Below are 22,700 nucleotides of genomic sequence, written 5' to 3'. Positions count from 1 at the left end.
TGTATTGTATTGTATTGTATTGTAGGGGTCACTTATAAAGACAAAGTTAAATCAAAATTGGCATTCTCATGATGTTATTCGTCCCTTAAGTATTTCCTGTTTTTACTTTGCACTGATCACATCCCCCTATTCTGAGAAGCAGCTAGTCGCCTTTTAAAGAGAATGTGATATAGGTCAGAGATAGAGGAGGGGCCAGTGTGGAGGAGCAGCTCAGTGTTGCATGAGACCTGCTGAGGTGAACATCCCTGCGCCTCTCACAGACCTCATGTCTCTCTCTCTCTCTCTCTCTCTCTCTCTCTCTCTCTCTCTCTCTCTCTCTCTCTCTCTCAGTATGTCTTGACAGATCTCCTGTCCACCTGCCAACAGATTGCGTAGTTGGTGAAGCATCTAGTAGTTGAATCTCTTTTTTTTTAAATGGGCAAAATATTTAAGTGTGTAACTGCGTAGATGATTTGAGGAAGGGGGGTTGACGATAAGGGGCCTAACATGCATCATTCTCTGTCTCTGCTGAAGACGAGCACCCTGCACTACAGGAAGACCGGCATTCAGTTCTCACCACACCTCTCATCTCAGTGCATCAAAACCACAAGCTCTTTTCACACAACTCTTCATCTGTTAATCTGGGCGAAAACACCAGACCCCAGCTGCTCAATTAAGGTCTAGAGTATAGAGTGTTTGAAGAATACAAAAAACAAGCTAATATCATTTCCCATACCATAAATCATTCAACGAGAGTACAATGTACATTTTATCTCACTTTTTTTTTCTCAATATAAAATCATTTATGGATAACAATTAAATACCTTACTTTGATTGTTTACATGAAAAATAAACAAAAATTACTTCATAGTGAAGAGCACGTTTGTCACGTCCTGACCATAGAGAGCCCTTATTTTCTATGGTAGAGTAGGTCAGGGCGTGACTGGGTCTTAGTCTAGTTTATTATTTCTATGTGGGGTTCTAGTTTTGTTTTTCTATGTTGGTGATTTTGTATGATTCCCAATTAGAGGCAGCTGGTAATCGTTGTGTCTAATTGGGGATCATAATTAGGTAGCTTTTTTCCACCTGTGTTTTGTGGGATATTGTTAATGTGTAGTTGCATGTTAGCACTCCATTGTCGTCACGGTTCGTTTAGTCGTTATTGTTTTGTTGTGTGGTTCACTTATTTTGAATAAAAGATGTGGAACCCAGATCACGCTGCACGTTGGTCTGAGTATGCTTCCAACGATCGTGACAACCTTCTCAAGCTATAATTTTGCTAGGACTGTCTGGGAGTAATCTCAGTGGGGAGGGAAAAACTGCAAACTAGCTGTTATTGGCAGAGAACTGGAACTCTCTTTCTTATTGGTCTAATTTACAGCCTGGTGATGTTTCCAGGCAGGACAAAGCTCCTTCCCACCAAAACTGACTGATATTTCAGGAGCTCTTTTTCAACAGCTCTTACACTAAAAGGACATTATATAATTTTCACAATTACACAGTATTCTGGAGCAAGTTTTCATCAAGAATCTCTCTGCACTTTGCTCTCAAGCTCTGTCAGGTTGAAAGGGGAGGGTCACTCCAGAGATGTTCGATCAGGTTCAGGTCTGGGCTCTGACTGGGCCTCTCAAGGACATTCAGAGACTTGTCCCGAAGTCACTCCTGCGTTGTCTTGGCTGTGGGCTTAGTGTTGTTGTCCTGTTGGAAGGTGAATGTTCACCCAAGTCTGAGGTCCTGAGCGCTCTGGAGCAAGTTTTCATCAAGAATCTCTCTGTACTTTGCTCTGTTCATCTTTCCCTCGAACCTGTCTATTCTCCCAGTCCCTGATGCTGAAAAACATCACCACAGCATGACTCTGTTTAACTGTCCTATGTAAAGTATCTAGAAAAGCTCATTTAAGTGGGACCATTCTACTACTCTTTTCAAACCATTCAAATCATTCAAACTACTCGCATCACCCCACTGGGAACCTGGCTAGCCTATCTACAAAGAATTATCATCCAGAGCGAATGGAAGGAGAATAAACTGGTAGTTATTTTCAGGACTACATGACAAGTCTCTGGATACCGGATGACTGCAGGGGAGAACAACAGAGAAACCCCTTTTGGACAATCAGAGCCTTACAAGCATGGCGTGAAAAGGCCCAAACCCCCCTTTCCAAGGCGTCCCCGTTCCCGAGAAGAACCAAGGCATTTTTACGTAAATAAATTCATGATTTCTTACTCCAAGTGGGTGGTGGTTCGTATAGGAGTACTATAAGTATAGGAATACTGTAAATGAGAGTAGTTTCTAAAACATTCCAGCGATACATGTCTCTGTCCCTCTTTCTTGCCCTCTCCATGTCTTTTGTAACAAGCAGCCATATTGTTGTCAGTCCGCTAGGGATCTGTTTTTAATGTATTAAGTGTGTATGTTTATCCTGTGTTACCATTTAGTTAGCTAGTAAATAAATAATTAAACCAATTTGTGTAGAACTGAATCATAAGTAAGGTTCTGGTTTTTGAGGATGAAAGGAGATTACGACTGTTCAGAATGATGATATGATACGAGGTTATGATTAATAAGTTGACTGTTTATAGATGTGATAGGTAAAGATAGGTAAAGTTTAATTCAGGAGATGGTAGCTCTTTAAAGTGCCGATTTCGTGGTGCCCCAGGTCATAATGAGTTAATTGTTGCATCATTCATTTAATCGGTCACCTCCCTGACCAAGACCCTTCTTCCCTGATTACTCAGTTTGGCCGGGCGGTTCAAGTCTTGGTGGTTCCAAACTTCTTCCATTTATGAATAATGGAGGCCACTATGTTTTTGGGGACCTTCAATGCTGCAGACATTTTTTGTACCCTTCCCCAGATCTGTGCCTCGACCACATGGCTTGGTTTTTGCTCTGACATGCACCGTTAATTGTGGAATCTTATATAGACAGGTGTTTGCCTTTCCAAATCATGTCCAATCAATTGAATTTTCCACAGGTGGACTCCAATCAAGTTGTAGAAATATCTCAAGGATGATCGTTGGTAACAGGATGCATCTGAGCTCAATTTAGAGTCTCGTAGCAAAGGGTCTGAATAGTTATGTAAATAAGTTAGTTCTGTTTTTTATTTTTAATACATTTGCAAAAATGTCTAAAAAACTGTTTTCACTTTGTCAATTTGTGGTTGTGTGTAGATTGATGAGAAATGTTATTTTTATTTATTTAATACATTTTAGAATAAGGCTGTAACGTAACAACGTTTGGAAAAAGTCAAGGGGTCTGAATATTTCCCGAATGCACTGTTTATATATTTGTGACTCACCACCTGGATAAGCTCTTACCACCTGGATGCGCTCTTATGTTTCCCCAATGGGAAAGTAATTCTGCTTTGAAAGTTGATCAACTTGAAAACTCACTTTTCAGAAAATGGCCTTTGAAGGTTTTGATATCTAGTGAAGAGCACTTTTTTGTCTACACCCATTCAGCATCGTTCACACCCTCTTAAGCTTTAGCCCCACCCATCTCGTTTCGTTCTCGGAGCATTCAGAGCGCACATTTGACGCTCTGGCCGATGTCTTGTTTACCTATGGATAACATGAAAACAGCCTAACCAGCTCTGCTTGCAACAATTTCATTATGCTTTTATTCAGATGTTTACTGACACTGTCCATATTCAACAGGTGTTGTACCCTTTAGCTTAAAACAAGTAGCTAGTTAGGTAAACAATGAACCTAGCTAGGTAAACAACGTGTAAGATCACACACGTTATGTCACGTAAGCTAACAAGCCAGCCAGCTAACGTTAGCTAGTTAACCCTTTCACGCGTGAGTTCAAAATATCTCTAACGATCGCCCCAGTGTGAATTATTTTATGCCAGTGATGTTAGAACATTCTCTCCATTCCAGAAAGGGATTGTTACGCAACAGTACATTTAATCCGCACTGCCGTCAAACCAAGGCAAGTTCAAAATATTTTCTAACTAGTTTTTTATTTTCTAAGAACAGTTTGAATTGAGTTGTATTCTGCCTCAGTCATTCACATAAAAGTAGTCATTTTTACTTTTGCAGACCAATAAATATTTTTGACATTTCTGACCCGGACAAAATTCCCCAAACCCTTTACAATTCTTTGTGCAGTTCAAGTCTGCAGACTTTTGCTCATGTCCCTTCCTGCACACAGGTGTTCACATTTTCCGTCTGTTACCTGCATCGTAGTCATAGTTGTTTTGGTTACCAATAATAACTTTGGAAATGTATGAGTTTCTATCAAAGTAAGTGCCTTATTGCGTTATAATAGTTTCTGCATGTCTGTTATGATGGTAGAGCTCACCCGTGATATGATTAATTAAAAATAGTCATTTCTATTAGCTAATTCATATTGTAGTTTGTCAGCGAGAGTTATACAAATATGACCACTTGTGTTACGTCAATCTTTCCTCAGTTAGCGCTAGTACAAATGTAGCCTACATTTTTCCGGTTTGGATGATTGTGTTATGCTGTAGATACTTGTGTGAATGTCTGAACATTGCATCCAAAAATAAACTGCTCACATTCTGGACATAACTTTACAAGAACTGTGTTTGTGCAAAAGGTTTCTGAAAAAAGTGTGGCTAGCTCAAATGTTGAGTGTTGCTTAATTCGAAACTGGGCGTTCTAAATAAGCGTTCTAATCATACCGGTGTGATCGTACGCTAAAGGGACCACTGTAGAATGATCACACCCGTGTGATGTGGTTAATACTGTCGTGGCAAATTTCTGTATTACCAAATGAGGAGAGTTACAAACTACACACCAGTCAGAGTTACACTTAAACTTAATCTTTAATAATATGAGCTTCACAATAGCCCTTTGACTCTCTGATCAATTCAGTGTCTATAATGAATTCTGAGAGTCCCAACAGTAGAATACAAATATCTTTTATAGCCAAGATACACCACTCTCAACTTACATGATGAACCACAGATCTTAGGAACTCTTCACAAAGGGACTTTTACGTGAGAAAAGAGTATCCCTTAGCCAGATAGCATTAGCTATAAATTATCGTTCAGTTTGGTCTCTAAGATGAGGTTCTAATCTCGTTCCTGGTACTTCATAGTACCAAAACATTACCTCATCTAGGGCATAACTCAATTGTCAACTCTATGTACTCCCATCTCAAGTAAACCACCTCTTCTCCCCACTCCTGGACAAGCTCACTGAGGGGAGTGACTTGCGCACAGACATTGTGGAGACAAGTAATTGATTCCCCCTTAATCACTGTTATGCAGGTGAGTGAGGACCCAAAAGCGATTTAACAGAAACAGAGTCTTTTAATGTCCAAACAGGGAAAACATAAATCCTCTATCTTTACAGGAGAGTCCCCCTTCTAGTAGTAGAGGAGAATAGCAGGGCTAGCGGCAACAGACTGCTGGTCCCTCCGGGTAGGCGCGGGCCGTAGAGGACAGAGACACCTGCTCACACGCAGCATCTGATGAAGAGGCAGATTACGACAGGACGGGACAAGGGCAAAGCAAACAAGAATCCGACAAGGACAGAAGCAGAAACAGAGAGAGAAATAGAGACTTAATCAGAGGGCAAAAGAGGAGACAGGTGTGAGAGAGTAAACGAGGTCGTTAGGAGAATGGGGAACAGCTGGGAGCAGGAACGGAACGATAGAGAGAGAGAGAGATAGTAACCTAATACGACCAGCAGGGGGAAACGAAGAGAAGAGAAAGCACAGGGACAAGACATAACATGACAATCACGCCATCCCTTCACATGGTTTAAGAATAGGTAAAGACACATTCACATATGAAGACAATGTCCCATTCTGTTCTCTTCCCTTTCTGATATTCTGCATAGCACCAGGGACATGTGAAAGACAAGCCTGACCTCTCCCCTCTCTGGGCCCCAAGTGACTGAGCCCTAGCTGAGAATGGAAAAGTGCAACTGCCAACAGTATAGTCCAAAGGGATACATTCTAATGACAAATATCTCACATTAGGATTATTATGTAAATAAAACATCTTATTTATCTACGTTACCAAACAAATTCTGATTCATCCTCCACAATACCCTGCATGAATATGTTGGGAGCTAACCAACCAGGTACAATGTTAGCTAGCTAGCATTAGTCTCTAACTAGAAAAGCAAATGGCTCTGGGATACAAATAATAACGATCAGCTAGGAAGCCAGCCAGCTGAAGTTAACTAGCTAACTAACAGTACACTTTAGCTTGAAATGAAACCCCTTTCTGTCAAAATTAGAAACGTGTAATATCTGAAAATGTAGCTAGCTAACGCTAGACTATCTTACCTGTATACATCATCATGCATGATGGACGTGTCTCCCTGTCACGAATGCCATGCCACCGTTGCCTTTAATTTGAATATGTGATCTGGAGACAGATCTCTTTAGCTATCATATTCTAATTCCACTGATTTCAAAATATGATCCTCCAGAAAGTGGAGAACAACACTTATGCAGCTCCACTACACAATAAAAGTTTTTTTAAAGCCGCGTTCGACAGGATTACCAACACAGACTTACCAACACAGACTGATCAGCTCAAATAGACAGAAGCCCTCTATATGGCAGACCAATCCGAACTCCTCTCTCGGCATGTTCAGCCCAGTCATTATGCTCTCTTTCTGTGGCTTAACCACCAATGCTCGTAATGTAACAATTATATTCATATTTATAGATGGCATATGAGTTTGTTATTAAGGCACATGAACGCTCACATGTTCGAGAAGACATTTCTGCAAGTACCATACTACATATACTCTGTTGACATTGGCCTTAGCTTTATTTATTTATTATTTTTCCTGGTGGTGTAGAGGATGATGAATAGGTTCAAGCAGAAGAGAACTCCAGTTCTTATGATGGAGAGAAGGACCAGGATTCTCATCTGTGGATCAGCAACTGAAATAACAAGTATTCTCTGGCTAGGTTGCTGGTTATTTCTATTCTGTGGTACTTTCATTGTACGTCATATTACTTTATTTGTAAAAGATTCTCATTTAAAATAACAGAATTATCATACCTTCTTCACAGTGCTCTGTAAGGTCCTTTTCAGAACCTTTGTGACCTTTTGGACAATTAGGAGAGTTAAATATTTGGACGATTAGGAGAGTTAAATATTCCCACTGTTATTTACACTGTAGTACGATAGTATTATATCTCCAAGTTTTCCTCATATACATGTTACATGTCTGATTCCTCATATACATGTTAATGCATTTGGAGTCACAGCAGACAAGTTGTTGAAAAGATTACCTTGGACCTTCAGAACAGTCGCATTGGTGAAGAAGATGTATTTATCAAACATTCCACAGAAGTAAACACCAGAATCAGCTACATCCAACTCTGTTCTTTTCAGGAAAAATATTATATGGCTGCTTAACATTTCCATATGGCTGGGCTGAAAACCATTATGATGTTGGACATGATGTTGGCTCAGAGCTGTAAATAGATGTGATGCATAGGGGCCCTGAGCCGTTGAATCGCTTGAACCAGCCAACGTGTCCTGGAGCACCAGTGACTTTGGTGCACTGCAAATTGACATTATCTCCAGGATGGTCCAACACTGAGGGCGGAGGAGAGGCAGACACAACAGGGGTCAGACCTGAAAGAAAGAAGACAAAGGTTTAGAAACAATCCCAAACATAGAACTTTCTGTTCACTTATGCACTACTATACCTAAACCTAGTCTCAACTATAAATCACATAATCATAATGACTCAGAAAACTTACACAAACCATAGAGGACAACAGCTGATACAAATATGTATACCATTCTGTGTTTAGAGCTAGACTGCCAGACTGTGAAGGAAGGACTCCATCTTGAGATGAATGTCATTTGTGATTAGAGGCGGGACATGGTGTGAGAGCTATAGCTGCATACAATGACCACAGATAATGTTTTCTTATCACCAACCACTGATTTTCCACTCTTGCATTTGGTTTGAGAGAGCGAAGGATACAATATTTTAGTTGTAGGCTGTAGTTTATCATCACAGAGGTTCCCAGAATTGTACCATTTTAAGTTGCTCAAACACAGTGTATATTGTTCATTTTAAAGTAATGACGTTTAAATAAAGGGGCTGGATGACAGTTAGTAAGTATTCAAAATCTGTTTTCACAGTGATGACACCCAGAACGGTTGCTTTGAATAATTGTGTTGGGCGGGAGGACCCCCTGGTATGGGTAACTTTTCGCTGGAGTTGGTGGTCATTGGCCAATAGGGGGCACTCTTCTGACTGCACCAAGTAAATCAGTGAACTGAGGAACTCTTGCGGTTGGTAGGAGCATTGGTTTGTTGTCCACCAAATGTATACCTTAAAGGGGATTGTCCTTTGAAATTGAAGGCCAGACTTTATTTTAACTTCATTTTTAAGACAACAGTATCTGTCCTCGTTTGAAATTGAAGGCCAGGCATTAGCTAAATTTCATTCTTCATCCAAAAAAGTGACATTCTGAGCTTTGATCATAGAAGATAAACACACTAGTGTCAGCCCAACAGGACGCTCAGCTCTATCCATCCGGTCTCTTTTAATCTGGGTTAGGTGAAGCCACCACAGGGGCACTTAGCCAACCACTGGGGAAACTAGAAAATTCTGCTGAAATGCTAAATGACATACCGTAGACTATACAAGGCATCTCAGAAACTAATTAGCTTCATTTGAGAAGGGTTGTTCTAACAGGGGTAAACTTTTCCACAGAAGACACAGGTTTTGAAGAGGATGACAGCTATTAAGATGTTCGCACCACTGTGCAAATTTCTTCTTCTTGGAGAGATGGGTAAGTTTTATTAACTTTATTGTGATGGTATGTTCAATAGAACAACATTGACAAAAAAAACTCCAACACGTTTCAGCATACCCTTCATCAGGGAGTACAACGGTACAATTGATTTAATTAACATTCACAGACACTTTGAGGCAACCTAATCTTGCAAATCAAGTCAAGTGTTATTGGTCGCATACACATATTTAGCAGATATTATTGCGGGTGAAGCGAAATGCTTGTGTTCCTAGTTCCAACAGTGCAGTAATATCTAACAATACAAAACAAAAACAAAGGTATCATTGTACACTGATTATTCATGTTTTCTTTTAAATCCACAATTTGGAGGATCTAGATCATTTTTCTGACCTCACTGGATTACAACCAAATGATGATAAATGTACTATATTACATATTGGATCACAACAATATAAAACTTTTACATTACCGTGTAGTTTACCGATAAAATTGTCTGATTGTGATGTGGACATACTCGTTATTCATATCCCGAAAGAAAGAAATGATCTCACTACAAAACATTTTTATAGAAAGTTAGCAAAAATAGATAAGATCTTGCTATCGTGGAAAGGAAAATGCCTGTCTATTTGTGGAAAAATCACCCTGAATAATTCTTTAGTCATATCCCAGTTGACCAATTTGCTTATGGCCTTGCCCACACCTAATGACTTGTTTTTTAAATTAATATTAAATCAAATTTGATTTGGAACTGCAAGCCAGACAAAATTAAACCGGCCTATTTATATAATAAATATGAACTCGGAGTGCAGAAATTATTAAATATTATAGCATTAGACCTCTCACTAAAGGCTTCAGTCATACAAAAGTTATACCTGATTCCGAATTGGTTCTCTAGCAGATTAGTAAGAATGTCTCACCCAATATTCAAGAAAGGCCTTTTTCCCTTTATTCAGATTAGAACCTCTCACTTTCAGTTATTTGAAAAGGAAATAATCTCCAAAATGTTGCTATTTTTAAAACAAGCCATAGAAAGTTGGTTGCAATTTCTGTTTAATCCACCAGAAAATATACTATGTTGTCAAATGTTTAAAAACTAACATTTTATCATAAATAGGACTGGCGGAGTTATGTCACACATGCAGCTAGCAAAAATATATGGAAATGTCTGCTCTACTCAAAACTACAACCAACTAATTGCAACATTAACTCAAAAATGGAAGAGGCAAGTGGAAAGAGTAGAAAGTAAGAAACTTTTCTGTCGATTCTGCATTAAAGGCCAATTTGGTTTAAGAGAATTGTGCTAAATAGAAATGTATACCAGTTTAATATAAGGACCAAAAAATTGACAGCTGTACAATGTAGATTGCAAAATAATTGGGAAGAGATTTTCGATGTACCGATTCCATGTCACATAGTTTATGAACTGATACACAAAACGATGCTGGATTCGAAACTTAGAGTATTTCAATTTCAATTATTATACAAAATTCTTGCAACCAATACAATGTTAAACATATGGGGGGATACAACCATCCCAGCTCTGCAGATTTTTCTAAAAAGAGACAGAATCGGTAGATCATTTGTTTTGGTACTGTCCATATGTAGCTTGTTTTTGGTCGGAGGTTCAGGAATGGATGGAGAATTGCAATTAATACCTGGAGTTAACACTGCAAATAACACTGCTGGGGGATTTGTCATAGATCAATAATAAAATAATACTCTTAGCAAAAAAATATATCTTTATTTTGCAATCTTTAGAAACTATGAGAATAGAACGTTTCAGAAATTTTGTGAATGCACAACGATACACACAAATCTAAAAAGTAAAAAATGGAATGATTAAATATTAGGACGAGCAACGTCAGAGTCTGGAGTTCTTATATACAGTTGAATTCGGAAATGTACATACACTTAGGTTGGAGTCATTAAAACTTGTTTTTCAACCACTCCGCAAATTTATTTTTAACAAACTATAGTTTTGGCAAGTCGGTTAGGACATCTACCTTGTGCATGACACAAGTCATTTTTCCAACAATTGTTTACAGACAGGTTATTCCACTTAAAATTCACTGTATCACAATTCCAGTGGGTCAGAAGATTACATACACTAAGTTGACTGTGCCTTTAAACACTTGGAAAATTCCATAAAATGATGTCATGGCTTTAGAAGCTTCTGATAGGCTAATTGACATCATTTGGGTCAATTGGAGGTGTACCTGTGGATGGATTTCAAAGCCTACCTTCAAACTCAGTGCCTCTTTGCTTGACATCATGAGAAAATCAAAGGAATCAGCCAAGATCTCAGAAAGAAAATTGTAGACCTCCACAAGTCTGGTTCATCCTTGGGAGCAATTTCCAAATGCCTGAAGGTACCACGTTCATCTGTACAAACAATAGTACGCAAGAATAAACACCATGGTACCACGCAGCCATCATACCGCTCATCATACCGCTCATACAGCTCAGGTCTGGTGGTATAAAAATAGAACTGTTTGGCCATAATGACCATCATTATGTTTGGAGGAAAAAGGGGGAGGCTTGCAAGCCGAAGAACACCATCCCAACCGTGAAGCATGGGGGTGGCAGCATCATGTTGTGGGGGTGCTTTGCTGCAGGAGGGCCTGGTACACTTCACAAAATAGATGGCATCATGAGGGAGAAAACTTATGTGGATATATTGAAGCAACATCTCAAGACATCAGTCGGGAAGTTAAAGCTTGGTCGCAAATGGGTCTTCCAAATGGACAATGACTCCCAGCATACTTCCACAGTTGTGGCAAAATGGCTTAAAGACAACAAAGTCAAAGCATTGGAGTGGCCATCACAAAGCCCTGACCTCAATCCCATAGAAAATTTGTGGGCAGAACTGAAAAAGCATGTGCGAGCAAGGAGGCCTACAAACCTGACAATGTTACACCAGCTCTGTCAGGAGGAATGGGCCAAAATTCACCAAACATATTGTGGGAAGCTGGTGGAAGGCTACTTGAAACATTTGACCCAAGTTAAACAATTTAAAGGCAATGCCACCAAATACTAGTTGAGTGTATGTAAACTTCTGGCCCAGTGGGAATGTGAGAATGATAAAATAAATCATTCTCTCTGCTATTAATCTGACATTTCACATTCTTAAAATAAAGTCCTGACTCCAACAGAGTCATAAGTCAAAATCATCAAGTCAATGGGTTCACATACTTTTTCCAACCTACACTGTGAATGTTTAAATTATGTATTCAATATAGACAAGAAAAATACAATAATTTGTGTGTTATTAGTTTACACTGTGTTTGTCTATTGTTATGATTAAGATGAAGATCAGATCAAATTTTCTAACTATTTTCTGCAGAAATCCAGGTAATTCCAAAGGGTTAACATACTTTTTCTTTCCACTGTATGTATATACTGTATATACGACTCTGGAGAAAATGAGGAGACCACAGCAAAATTATATTTTTTTTAACTATTTATCGGTATGTGTTTGGGTAAAATGAGAATTTTCGTTTTATTCTATAAAGTATTGACAACATTTCTCCCAAATTCCAAATATTGTTATAAAATAACAAAAAAGATGCAGTGTTGTCAGACCTAGAATAATGCAAATAAAATAAGTTCATATTAATTACACAATTAAATAACACAATACGAATGTTTTAACTTAGGAAGAGATCAGAAATCAATATTTGGTGGAATAACCCTGATTATCAATCGCAGCCTTCATGCTTCTTGGCCTGCCCTCCACCAGTCTTTCACATTGATGTTGGGTGACTTTATGCCACTCCTGGCGTAAAAATGTAAGCAGCTCGGCTTTGTTTGACGGCTTGTGACACCCATCTTCATCTTGATCACATTCCAGAGGTTTTCAATGGGGTTCAGGTCTGGAGATTGGGCTGGCAATGATAACCCAATCCTCCACCAAATTTCACAGTGGGTGTGAGACACTGTGGCTTGTAGGCCTCTCCAGGTCTCGCACCCACTGTGACATTTGGTGGAGGACCGGTGATGATCTGGGGGTGCTTCAGCAAGGCTGGAATCGGGCAGATTTGTCTTGGTGAAGGACGCATGAATCAAGCTACGTTACAAGGTTGTCCTGGAAGAAAACTTGCTTCTTTCTGCTCTGACAATGTTCCCAAACTCTGAGGATTGTTTTTTCCAGGAGGACCATGCTCCATGCCACACAGCCAGGTCAATCAAGGTGTGGATGGAGGACCACCAGATCAAGACCCTGTCATGGCCAGCCCAATCTCCAGACCTAAACCCCATTGAACCCCATTGATGTGATCAAGGTGAAGATGGATGGTCACAAGCTGTCAAACAAAGCTGAGCTGCTTGAATTTTTGCGCCAGGAGTGACATAAAGTCACCCAACATCAACGTGAAAGACTGGTGGAGAGCAGGACAAGACGCAGGAAAGCTGTGATTGAAAATCAGGGTTATTCCACCAAATATTGATTTCTGATCTCTTCCTAAGTTAAAACATTAGTATTGTGTTGTTTAAAGATTAATATGAACTTATTTTCTTTGCATAATTCTAGGTCTGACAACACTGCATATTTTTTGTTATTTTGACCAGTTGTCATTTTCTGAAAATAAATGTTCTAAATGATAATATTTGGGGGGGGGGGAATTTGGGAGAAATGTTGTCAGTAGTTTATAGAAGAAAACAAAATTGTTAATTTTACCCAAACACATACCGATAAATAGTAAAACCAAAGAATTGGATCATTTTGCAGTGGTCTCTTCATTTTTTCCTGAGCTGTATATGTGTGTGTGTGTGTGTGTGTGTGATGGGATGAATAGACAGTATGGACAGAATATGTAATATATCTGAAGAATACGTAATATAGAATAGTATATGCACATCGATAGTTAAACAGCATAGGCCTTGACTAGAACACAGTATACACATATGAAGTGGGTAAACCAGTATGTAAACATTATTAAAGTGACCATGTCTATGTACATAGGCAGCAGCCTCTAAGGTGCAGGCAATACAATCTTTTAAGGTTTAATATATTTTTGTAAGACGTTTTCCTTTGTTTTATTTATAGTTCATGCGCTAGCTGGGACTGAGCCCTCTGCCATACAACAGGAGTGTGGTCTCATGTCAGCCAATGTTGGAGACACAATGGTTCTGCAATGCCTCTATAAAGGCGACATGGCCATGCATTTCTCCTGGTACAAGCAGCCCTTCAGAGAAAAACCTCATCTCATCTCAACCATCTATAAGTATGACAAATATGCTACATTTTACCATGAGTTTAAGGATAACCCTCGGTTCTCAGTGCAAAGCAGCAACGGCGTAAATCACCTCAGCATCTCAGACATCAAAAGCTTGGATTCAGCCACGTACTACTGTGGGAGCGCACACTCAAATGTGGTGGAATTTGGAAAAGGGACCATTCTCAATGTAAAAGGTATAGTGCTGAGAAATGTATTTTGATATTTTCAGACATTCCCAAAAAATTGAATTGATAGATAAAGAGCCGTAAAAATAAAAGTTACATTTTGGATATAGTCTTACTACAGCACATTCAATGCAATTTGCTGACATATTTAAACACTCTTTTCAGGTTCAGAGTCCAACAGCATGTCTGTGCTCCAGCAGTCTGTGTCTGAGTCAGGAGACTCTGTGACTCTGAACTGTACAATACACACTGAGACCTGTGCAGGAGGACACAGTGTCTATTGGTTCGGACATGGCTCAGGAGAATCCCATCCAGGAATCATTTACACCCATGGAGACAAGAGTGATCAGTGTGAGAAGAGCTCTGAGGCTGGGTCTCCTACACAGAGATGTGTCTACAACCACCCCAAGAGGAACCTCAGCCTCTCTGATGATGGGACTTACTACTGTGCTGTGGCTTCATGTGGGGAGATACTGTTTGGAGACGGGACCAAGCTGGACATTCATGGTAAATATAATTAGCTTGTTTATTAACAATATACAAACATAACCCTTAGTTATTACACTGCATTAGCCAATACTATATTATATACAGGGTTGTGGAGCAACTGGGTAGTAACTGATTACATGTAACTGTAATCAGTTACATGTAATCAGGTTTAAACAAAAACGTAATCAGTTACATTACCAGCAAAAATATTGTAATCAGATTTCAGGTACTTTTGAGAAACTAGATGATTAATTATTGGATTACTTGTAAATTCAGAAAGGATGGTTGGGGAAAAATACATTATAACACCTTTCTGTTTTCTCAATGACATTCAATTCAGCATTGAAAAAAAGGCGCAAATGAAATTTGTTTTCACCTGATTGAATCTGACCACAGGTCAGAGACCACTATGATGAGACATCAAATGTGTTTGGGTAATCCAAAAGTTACGTTACTGATTATAATTTTGGGGACAGATAACAAGTAACTGTAATGAATTACACTTAGAAAGTAACCTAGCCAACCCTGATTGTATAAAATTATACAGAAATTGGAAATATAAAAGGTTTAATTCTTTCAGGTGGTGACATTCAGGTTGCGACTGAAGTGGATATGAGAATCCTTGTCCTCCTCTCCATCATAAGAACTGGAGTTCTCCTTTGCTGTCTGACCATCATCTTCCTCATCTACCTCATCAGGAAATAGATATATTCTATGATTCAGTTTCAACATTTTAAATTGTGTTTTTTACATTGGATAAAAGTAGAGCAACAAAGTTGTATATCATACACTGCATTTGAGGAACAATGGGAAAGTAATTCTGCTTTGAAAGTTAATAAACTTGTAACCTCACTTTTGAGAAAATGGCCTTTGAATGTTTTGGAACCTACTGGAGAACTTTCCTTTGTCTACATTCAGCAGTGTTCACACCCTCTTAAGCCAGCCACAACCATCTCTTTAACGAGATGTAGTAAAGATTAAGACTAAAAGTGGTAAAAGTAGTAGCCTACAATAAGGAAAAATCCCAGGTAAACAGAAAGTGTCCAGATATTTTATTTTTTTTACAAATATTAGATGATGCTTACCCAGACACACTTGTCTAAATTGATGGGTCATGTGAAATAAATGCTTTAACCCCCCGGCCACATCCAGTGGTGGAAAAAGTACTTAATTGTCATACTTGAGTAAAGGTAAAGATACCTTAATAGAAAATGAGTCAAGTAAAAGTCACCCACTAAAATCCTACTTAACTAAAAGTCAAAAAGTATTTGGTTTTAAAAGTACCAGATGTAAATGGAATTGCTAAAATGTACTTAAGTCTCAAAAGTAAAAGTAAAAGTATAAATAATTACAAATTCCTCACATTAAGCAAACCAGATGGCACAATTTTAGCCAGGGGCACACTCCAATACTTAGCATTTGTGTTTAGTGAGTCTGACAGATCAGATGCAGTAGGGATGACCAATGGTTATTTGCATAGTAGCAATATCAGAAAAAGATAGCGTCAATATAAATAAAATAATATACAGTTTGTACAAGAACAATATCAACAATGATATCAGTGATAGACGAGGTAGTTATATGCATACAATCAGGGGTAAAGTGGCTGAGCAGCAGGATAAAATAGTAGCAGAAACATAATGGTGTGTGTGTTAGGAGAGAGTAATTTGAATAGAGGCACTGCAGATAGTGCTGATGACTGGTCCGTCCAAACCATGCATGAACAAAGGAATCTATCCAGGGCATGTGATGTCAATAGCCTCTTCGTCGCAAAACTCCCTGATCTTCTCAAAAGATAAATTTGTCTAGCTGTGTCCAGTCCAGGTGGTGCTTGTACAGGCAGACCATCTATGGGAGGAAGGATGTCAGCGTTGCGCAGCAGCTGAAACCTGGTCCCGACTGAGTCCGAACGCTCCTTCGGCATCAACAACACCAGAGTCCAGAACATCGAAGCTGTAAAACAGGAAATAACAAAAAAATTGTAGACATTACAACCTTGCACAACATCAATTCACCTCCCAAGTTTAGATAAGAAGAATAACCTCATACAAAGCAATGAAAATGATATTCACCTGAAGTGCTGGTACTGCTTGATCTGTGGCAGTAGCCTGAAGTACGGCGTCAAGTGTTGTTGCCAGCCATAGCTTTCCACCAGCACCGTACCATCCTCCAGTCCAACCAGTTGTGGGATGTTGACCCCTGTCACAGTGCTGTCCTTCATAACACCATAAATCTCAGACAGTATTCACTCTGGTCTTTCTGAAGCGCTGCTTGATGAGGCCGAAGCATCAGTCGGGGGTAAACTTGGTGTGGCCTGTGATCAGGAAGTGAAGTCCAGACTGTGGTGGAGCTTAAGCATGGTCCGCCAGGCACAATGCCAGAGCACAAACTTGTTCTTGTTTTGGCCACTGCAGTTATCACAACTCAGGTCCACATGTGTTTCCCCAACTTTGTAGTTGGTGAAGAAATGGTGCATGTAGTTGATGACTGCACTGCTGCCTTTGCTGGATGACATGCCTTCATCAACCAAGTAGTTGACTTGTTGTGGTATTCCTTCACAGTAGACACCAAACAAGCCACACTTGCAGGAAGTTAAAACGTAGATGGGACCTGTCCACATAGGGTCAGAAGGATAGAGCACCTGCAAACAACAAAATAACATTAAGATCAATCTATGAAAAGAAAATGGCACGTAGCGAAAATGAAAATGTAACGTAAAACATAATGTATGTTTTTAATAATTTGTCGGTAAGTTTCACTTACCTACAAATGTGCGGAGCAGCATCACTGCATACAGCAACATAATCTTGGAAACTGGAAGTTAAAGTGATAACACACAATAACACACAATAATGTGAGCTCAATAAATGTAGTTCCAATCATGTTGGAGGTCAATTAAATAATCAAAACATGTTGTTTAAGCTTTAAATACCATGTGTTGTCATCAATTCCTTGTAGAGATGCCACACGGCTGCTTTTGTCACATGGGATGGCAGCAACTTTGCACCAAAGTGTTTGTGTCCTGGGTGGCGTCCTGGTAATACTATTGCATTATCCTCTGCGTAGTTGTTGATGAAGTTCACCACTCGCTGCAAGTCCTCATGCTTCAGGTGTCACCTGTGCTTGCTTGGGTCAGCTCTCTTTTTGATGGGATGTGTTAGAATATTCTCCTTGTATAACTGGTGGAGGAGAGTCAGGCGTGTTCTACTGATGCTGAAAGACAAATTACAGATGCATATATTTTGGCATTATTATACAATAGATAGCCGTAATCACCGTCAGACACAACTGGCTAACTTGATGGGCCATGTATCATCTGGCAGGTTGGAGTCTTTTGTTGAGATACTAGCTAAACAATGAACCAGAATCCTAATCCATAGAGTACTAGCAATACAAACTGGTTGTCATAGCTAGCTAAAATGATCCAAATAGGTTCAATGTTAGCTAGTTAGCTAGATAACATTAGGCTATAACTAGCAATGCGAAATGGCATTCTGAGATAACATTACTACACACAGATCATAAATGTAATGTTAGCTAGTGAGCCAGCCATCTAATGTCAGCTAGCTAGCTAGCTAACAGTAAGCTTTCACTTGCAATGAAAACAACTTTCTGACAAAATTAGAAATGTATAATATCTGAAACTGTAGCGAGACTCTTACCCATATACATGGATGACGGCAGACTGCATCCCCGGCAGACTGCAACCCCTTTCATTAAATAAGACGTCCTATGTCGTTTCTGTTTTGTTTGTACAGCTTGCTTGGCCGGTTGTTATGTCAAGTCACTCTGGGTCACACTGACTATGTGCAATGCTGTACAAATCATCTTAAGCTTTAACCCCCACTCAAACTCTGACCATTTTACTCACCCTAGCAGAGCTGGTTAGGCTGTTTTCATGTTATCCAGAGCATTGGTGATTGTAACTGGGCTCTTGGCAACAATTTATTTACGCTTTTTTGCCAATGTTTACTGACACCGGGCATATTCATCTGGTGTTGGCATTTGTAAATTCATCAATTATTCTGCGCTCTGGCACACTCAGACGAGAGTGCTCTGAAACAGTTGTTATTTTTCTTTGGCTTAACCAACTAGGCTTGTTATTTAACAATTGTATTCGTATTTACAGATGGCATACAAGTTTGTTATTAACTTCTTTGGGATAGGGGCGTATTTTGACGTCCAGATGAAAAGTGTGCCCAAAGAATACTGCCTGCTACTCAAGCCCAGAATGGATAGAAAACACTCTAAAGTTTCTAAAACTGTTAAAATAATGTTTGTGAGTATAACAGAACTGAAATGACAGGCAAACCCCGAGGACAAACCATCCCAAAAAAATAAAAAATCATCCTACCACTGATTTCAGTGGCTGGCACTTTTATAATAGGGCGAAATCATGGCCGATTGCAGTTCATAGGGCTTCCACTAGATGTCAACAGTCTTTAGAAAGAGTTTCAGGCTGGTTTTTGGAAAAATGAGCTAGACATTGTAGTTTTTCTAGGTGGCTCCCATTTTGGCTTTAGTGTTTCGAAGCGCGTCAATGAGAGCCCGTTCTTTGGTATTTTTCTCCGGTAAAGACAACGATTCTCCGTCTTAAATTGTATTGTTTATTTGCGTATTAGGGTACCTATTGTTTGATTATAAACATTGATTGACTTGTTTGGATAAGTTTATTGGTAACGTTTGGGATTCATTTTGTATGCATTTTGAAGGAGGGAAACCGAATGTACTATTGACTGAAGCGCGCCAGCTAAACTGAGTTTTTATGGATATAAAGAAGGACATTATCGAACAAAAGGACAGTTTGTGATGTATCTGGGACCTTTTGGAGTGCCAACAGAAGAAGATCTTCAAAGCTAAGGCATATATATTTCTGACTTTCGTGTCGCAACTCCCTGGTTGAAAATGATTAGTTATGCATTTGTGTGCTGGGCGCTGTCCTCAGATAATCGTATGGTTTGCTTTCCTTTTTGAAATCTGACATGGCGACTGGATTAACAACAAGTTAAGCTTTATTTTGATGTATTGCACTTGTGATTTCATGAAAGTTTCATATTTATAGTAATTTAATTTGAATTTGGCGGGTTTTTTTTCCATTTCACTTCACTTTATTTTGTGCATGTCCATTACATGAAATCCAAATAAAGATCAATTTAAATTACAGGTTGTAATGCAACAAAATATGAAAAATGCCAAGGGGGTGAATACTTTCGCAAGGCACTGTATTTATTTTTCTACTTCTCAAGATAATCAAGACAGATTGCTGAACTACATAACGTTTGTTCTGGTTGTTATCATTACTGTCCTCTAAGCACATTTTTTTTACACATTTCCTGTTAGTCTTGTGGAGGAGAGGTCTGTATAAATCTAAGTAGGGGAGAACCGGGACAAAATAAACACTTTTAATTGTTTTTCTTAATTACTAAGACATCGATCGACCTAGTGACACCATATATTTTATGACAAACAACTTATATATGTCCTCTCCTATTAGCAAATGTAGTTTCATTTCTAGGGTAAATGCGTTTGAATTTAAATACCCCAAGAACAGAACAACCGCAACGTTACTTTTGTACCTGCTGGTGGAGTGGGAGTAACACAGCCATGGGATGGAAGTAACAGCTGGCATTATCTACATTTTTCGATTTGTACTTTCAGCAAATGTACTATCAGCCATAATTTCATGCTTGTGTCGATTTGATTAGTTAATGCTACAGGTTCTAAATTTATGAAAATGAACCATGCGTCAGCATCGCAATATCGCACAACCACAATATTTTGCCTTACAATATTAATCAGACAACAATGGATGATGTAATAACTATACTAACAATCATTTTCTCATCTCACTTTAATGGGAATGTACTATTCATGCTTAGCCCTACCAATCAGTTACATTCCAGCGGCCCTTTAAATGCATGCTCCTTGTGTCTTGATAGAATAAATGTTTTTATTTTCTTCACAAACGGGAAACTCATCATGGTTATTACATTTCCATGGCTTGACACAAGGTAATCCGATACATATTTTTAACCACTAACCTGTCGATAAAAACTCATAACTCGGCGAAACATGATTGGACTGGACTGTTTTTTTTTGCAGGGAGTTCGTCCTTCGCATTAGGAACGTGGTGACAACACAGAAGTGAGAATGTTGTCGTTATCTGAGAAAATGAGCGTGTTACTTTTGCCCTGTGTTACTTTTGTCACAGCTCTCCCTTAGCGTGCTTAAGTAGTGTGCCAACATTTAACTTTGTAATACTTTATACCAAATATATGATATATGAATGCCAAATATTAATGTAATGAATTAATATTATTTCATCTATGAATACCAAACAATAATATACTAAATATATATGTTATGTTTTTGAATTAGGGGTGACCACTTCACCCACAGTCCAAGTGAGTAATTTGGCATTATACAAATATATATATATATATATATATATATATATACAGTGGGGCAAAAAAGTATTTAGTCAGCCACCAATTGTGCAAGTTCTCCCACTTAAAAAGATGAGAGAGGCCTGTAATTTTCATCATAGGTACACTTCAACTATGACAGACAAAATGCGGGAAAAAAATCAAGAAAATCACATTGTAGGATTTTTCATGAATTTATTCGCAAATTATGGTGGAAAATAAGTATTTTGTCACCTCCAAACAAGCAAGAGGCTCCTCTGTCCTCCACTCGTTACCTGTATTAATGGCACCTGTTTGAACTTGTTATCAGTATAAAAGACACCTGTCCACAACCTCAAACAGTCACACTCCAAACTCCACTATGGCCAAGACCAAAGAGCTGTCAAAGGACACCAGAATCAAAATTGTAGACCTGTACCAGGCTGGGAAGACTGAATCTGCAATAGGTAAGCAGCTTGGTTTGAGGAAATCAACTGTGGGAGCAATTATTAGGAAATGGAAGACATACAAGACCACTGATAATCTCCCTCGATCTGGAGCTCCACGCAAGATCTCACCCCGTGGGGTCAAAATGATCACAAAAACGGTGAGCAAAAATCCCAGAACCACACGGGGGGACCTAGTGAATGACCTGCAGAGAGCTGGGACCAAAGTAACAAAGCCTACCATCAGTAACACACTACGCCGCCAGGGACTCAAATCCTGCAGTGCCAGATGTGTCCCCCTGCTTAAGCCAGTACATGTCCAAGCCCGTCTGAAGTTTGCTAGAGAGCATTTGGAAGATCCAGAAGAAGATTGGGAGAATGTCATATGGTCAGATGAAACCAAAATATAACTTTTTGGTAAAAACTCAACTCGTTGTGTTTGGGGGACAAAGAATGCTGAGTTGCATACAAAGAACACCATACCTACTGTGAAGCATGGGGGTGGAAACATCATGCTTTTGGGGCTGTTTTTCTGGAAAGGGACCAGGATGACTGATCCATGTAAAGGAAAGAATGAATGGGGCCATGTATTGTGAGATTTTGAGTGAAAACCTCCTTCCATTAGCAAGGGCATTGAAGATGAAACGTGGCTGGGTCTTTCAGCATGACAATGATCCCAAAAACCCCGTCCGGGCAACGAAGGAGTGGCTTCGTAAGAAGCATTTCAAGGTCCTGGAGTGGCCTAGCCAGTCTCCAGATCTCAACCCCATAGAAAATCTTTGGAGGGAGTTGAACGTCCGTGTTGCCCAGCAACAGCCCCAAAACATCACTGCTCTAGAGGAGATATGCATGGAGGAATGGGCCAAAATACCAGCAACAGTGTGTGAAAACCTTGTGAAGACTTGTGAAAACGTTTGACCTCTGTCATTGCCAACAAAGGGTATATAACAAAGTATTGAGATAAACTTTTGTTATTGACCAAATACTTATTTTCCACCATAATTTGCAAATGAATTCATAAAAAATCAAACAATGTGATTTTCTGGATTTTTTTTCCTCATTTTGTCTGTCATAGTTGAAGTGTACCTATGATGAAAATTACAGGCCTCTCTCATATTTTTAAGTGGGAGAACTTATATATATATATATATACTGCTTCACATTCTCAATGGAGTGGAGACTTCACCCCTCGGTGGTTGCCCAGATATGGGATCGGTTCAACAAAGGCTGACGTAGATCTTTACACATTATGAGAAAAAAGGG

The 22,700-nt window shown here is 39.2% G+C and overlaps 1 protein-coding gene across 1 annotated transcript; it reads left to right on the top strand.

The window, feature by feature from the left end:
- The first annotated feature begins 8,649 nt into the window (after positions 1-8,649).
- LOC115133763 (immunoglobulin alpha-2 heavy chain-like) lies at positions 8,650-15,423 on the top strand. Its single transcript, XM_029667247.2, has 4 exons — positions 8,650-8,733; positions 13,742-14,107; positions 14,264-14,605; positions 15,168-15,423. Exons 1-4 carry the CDS (start codon positions 8,676-8,678, stop codon positions 15,290-15,292), a joined length of 891 nt encoding a protein of 296 aa, XP_029523107.2. The 5' UTR covers positions 8,650-8,675; the 3' UTR covers positions 15,293-15,423.
- Positions 15,424-22,700: the final 7,277 nt, after the last annotated feature.

The sequence above is a fragment of the Oncorhynchus nerka genome, linkage group LG8 (assembly GCF_034236695.1).
Source record: "Oncorhynchus nerka isolate Pitt River linkage group LG8, Oner_Uvic_2.0, whole genome shotgun sequence".
NCBI lineage: Eukaryota > Metazoa > Chordata > Actinopteri > Salmoniformes > Salmonidae > Oncorhynchus > Oncorhynchus nerka.
This window is presented reverse-complemented; position numbering and strand designations above follow the sequence as displayed.

Bases quoted from the DNA above. Each gene is read 5' to 3' on its own strand.
- LOC115133763 (XM_029667247.2), top strand. From the start codon at position 8,676: ATGACAGCTATTAAGATGTTCGCACCACTGTGCAAATTTCTTCTTCTT. The intron at 14,108-14,263 runs GTATAGTGCTGA...CACTCTTTTCAG, and splicing joins GACCATTCTCAATGTAAAAG to GTTCAGAGTCCAACAGCATG. The intron at 14,606-15,167 runs GTAAATATAATT...TAATTCTTTCAG, and splicing joins GACCAAGCTGGACATTCATG to GTGGTGACATTCAGGTTGCG.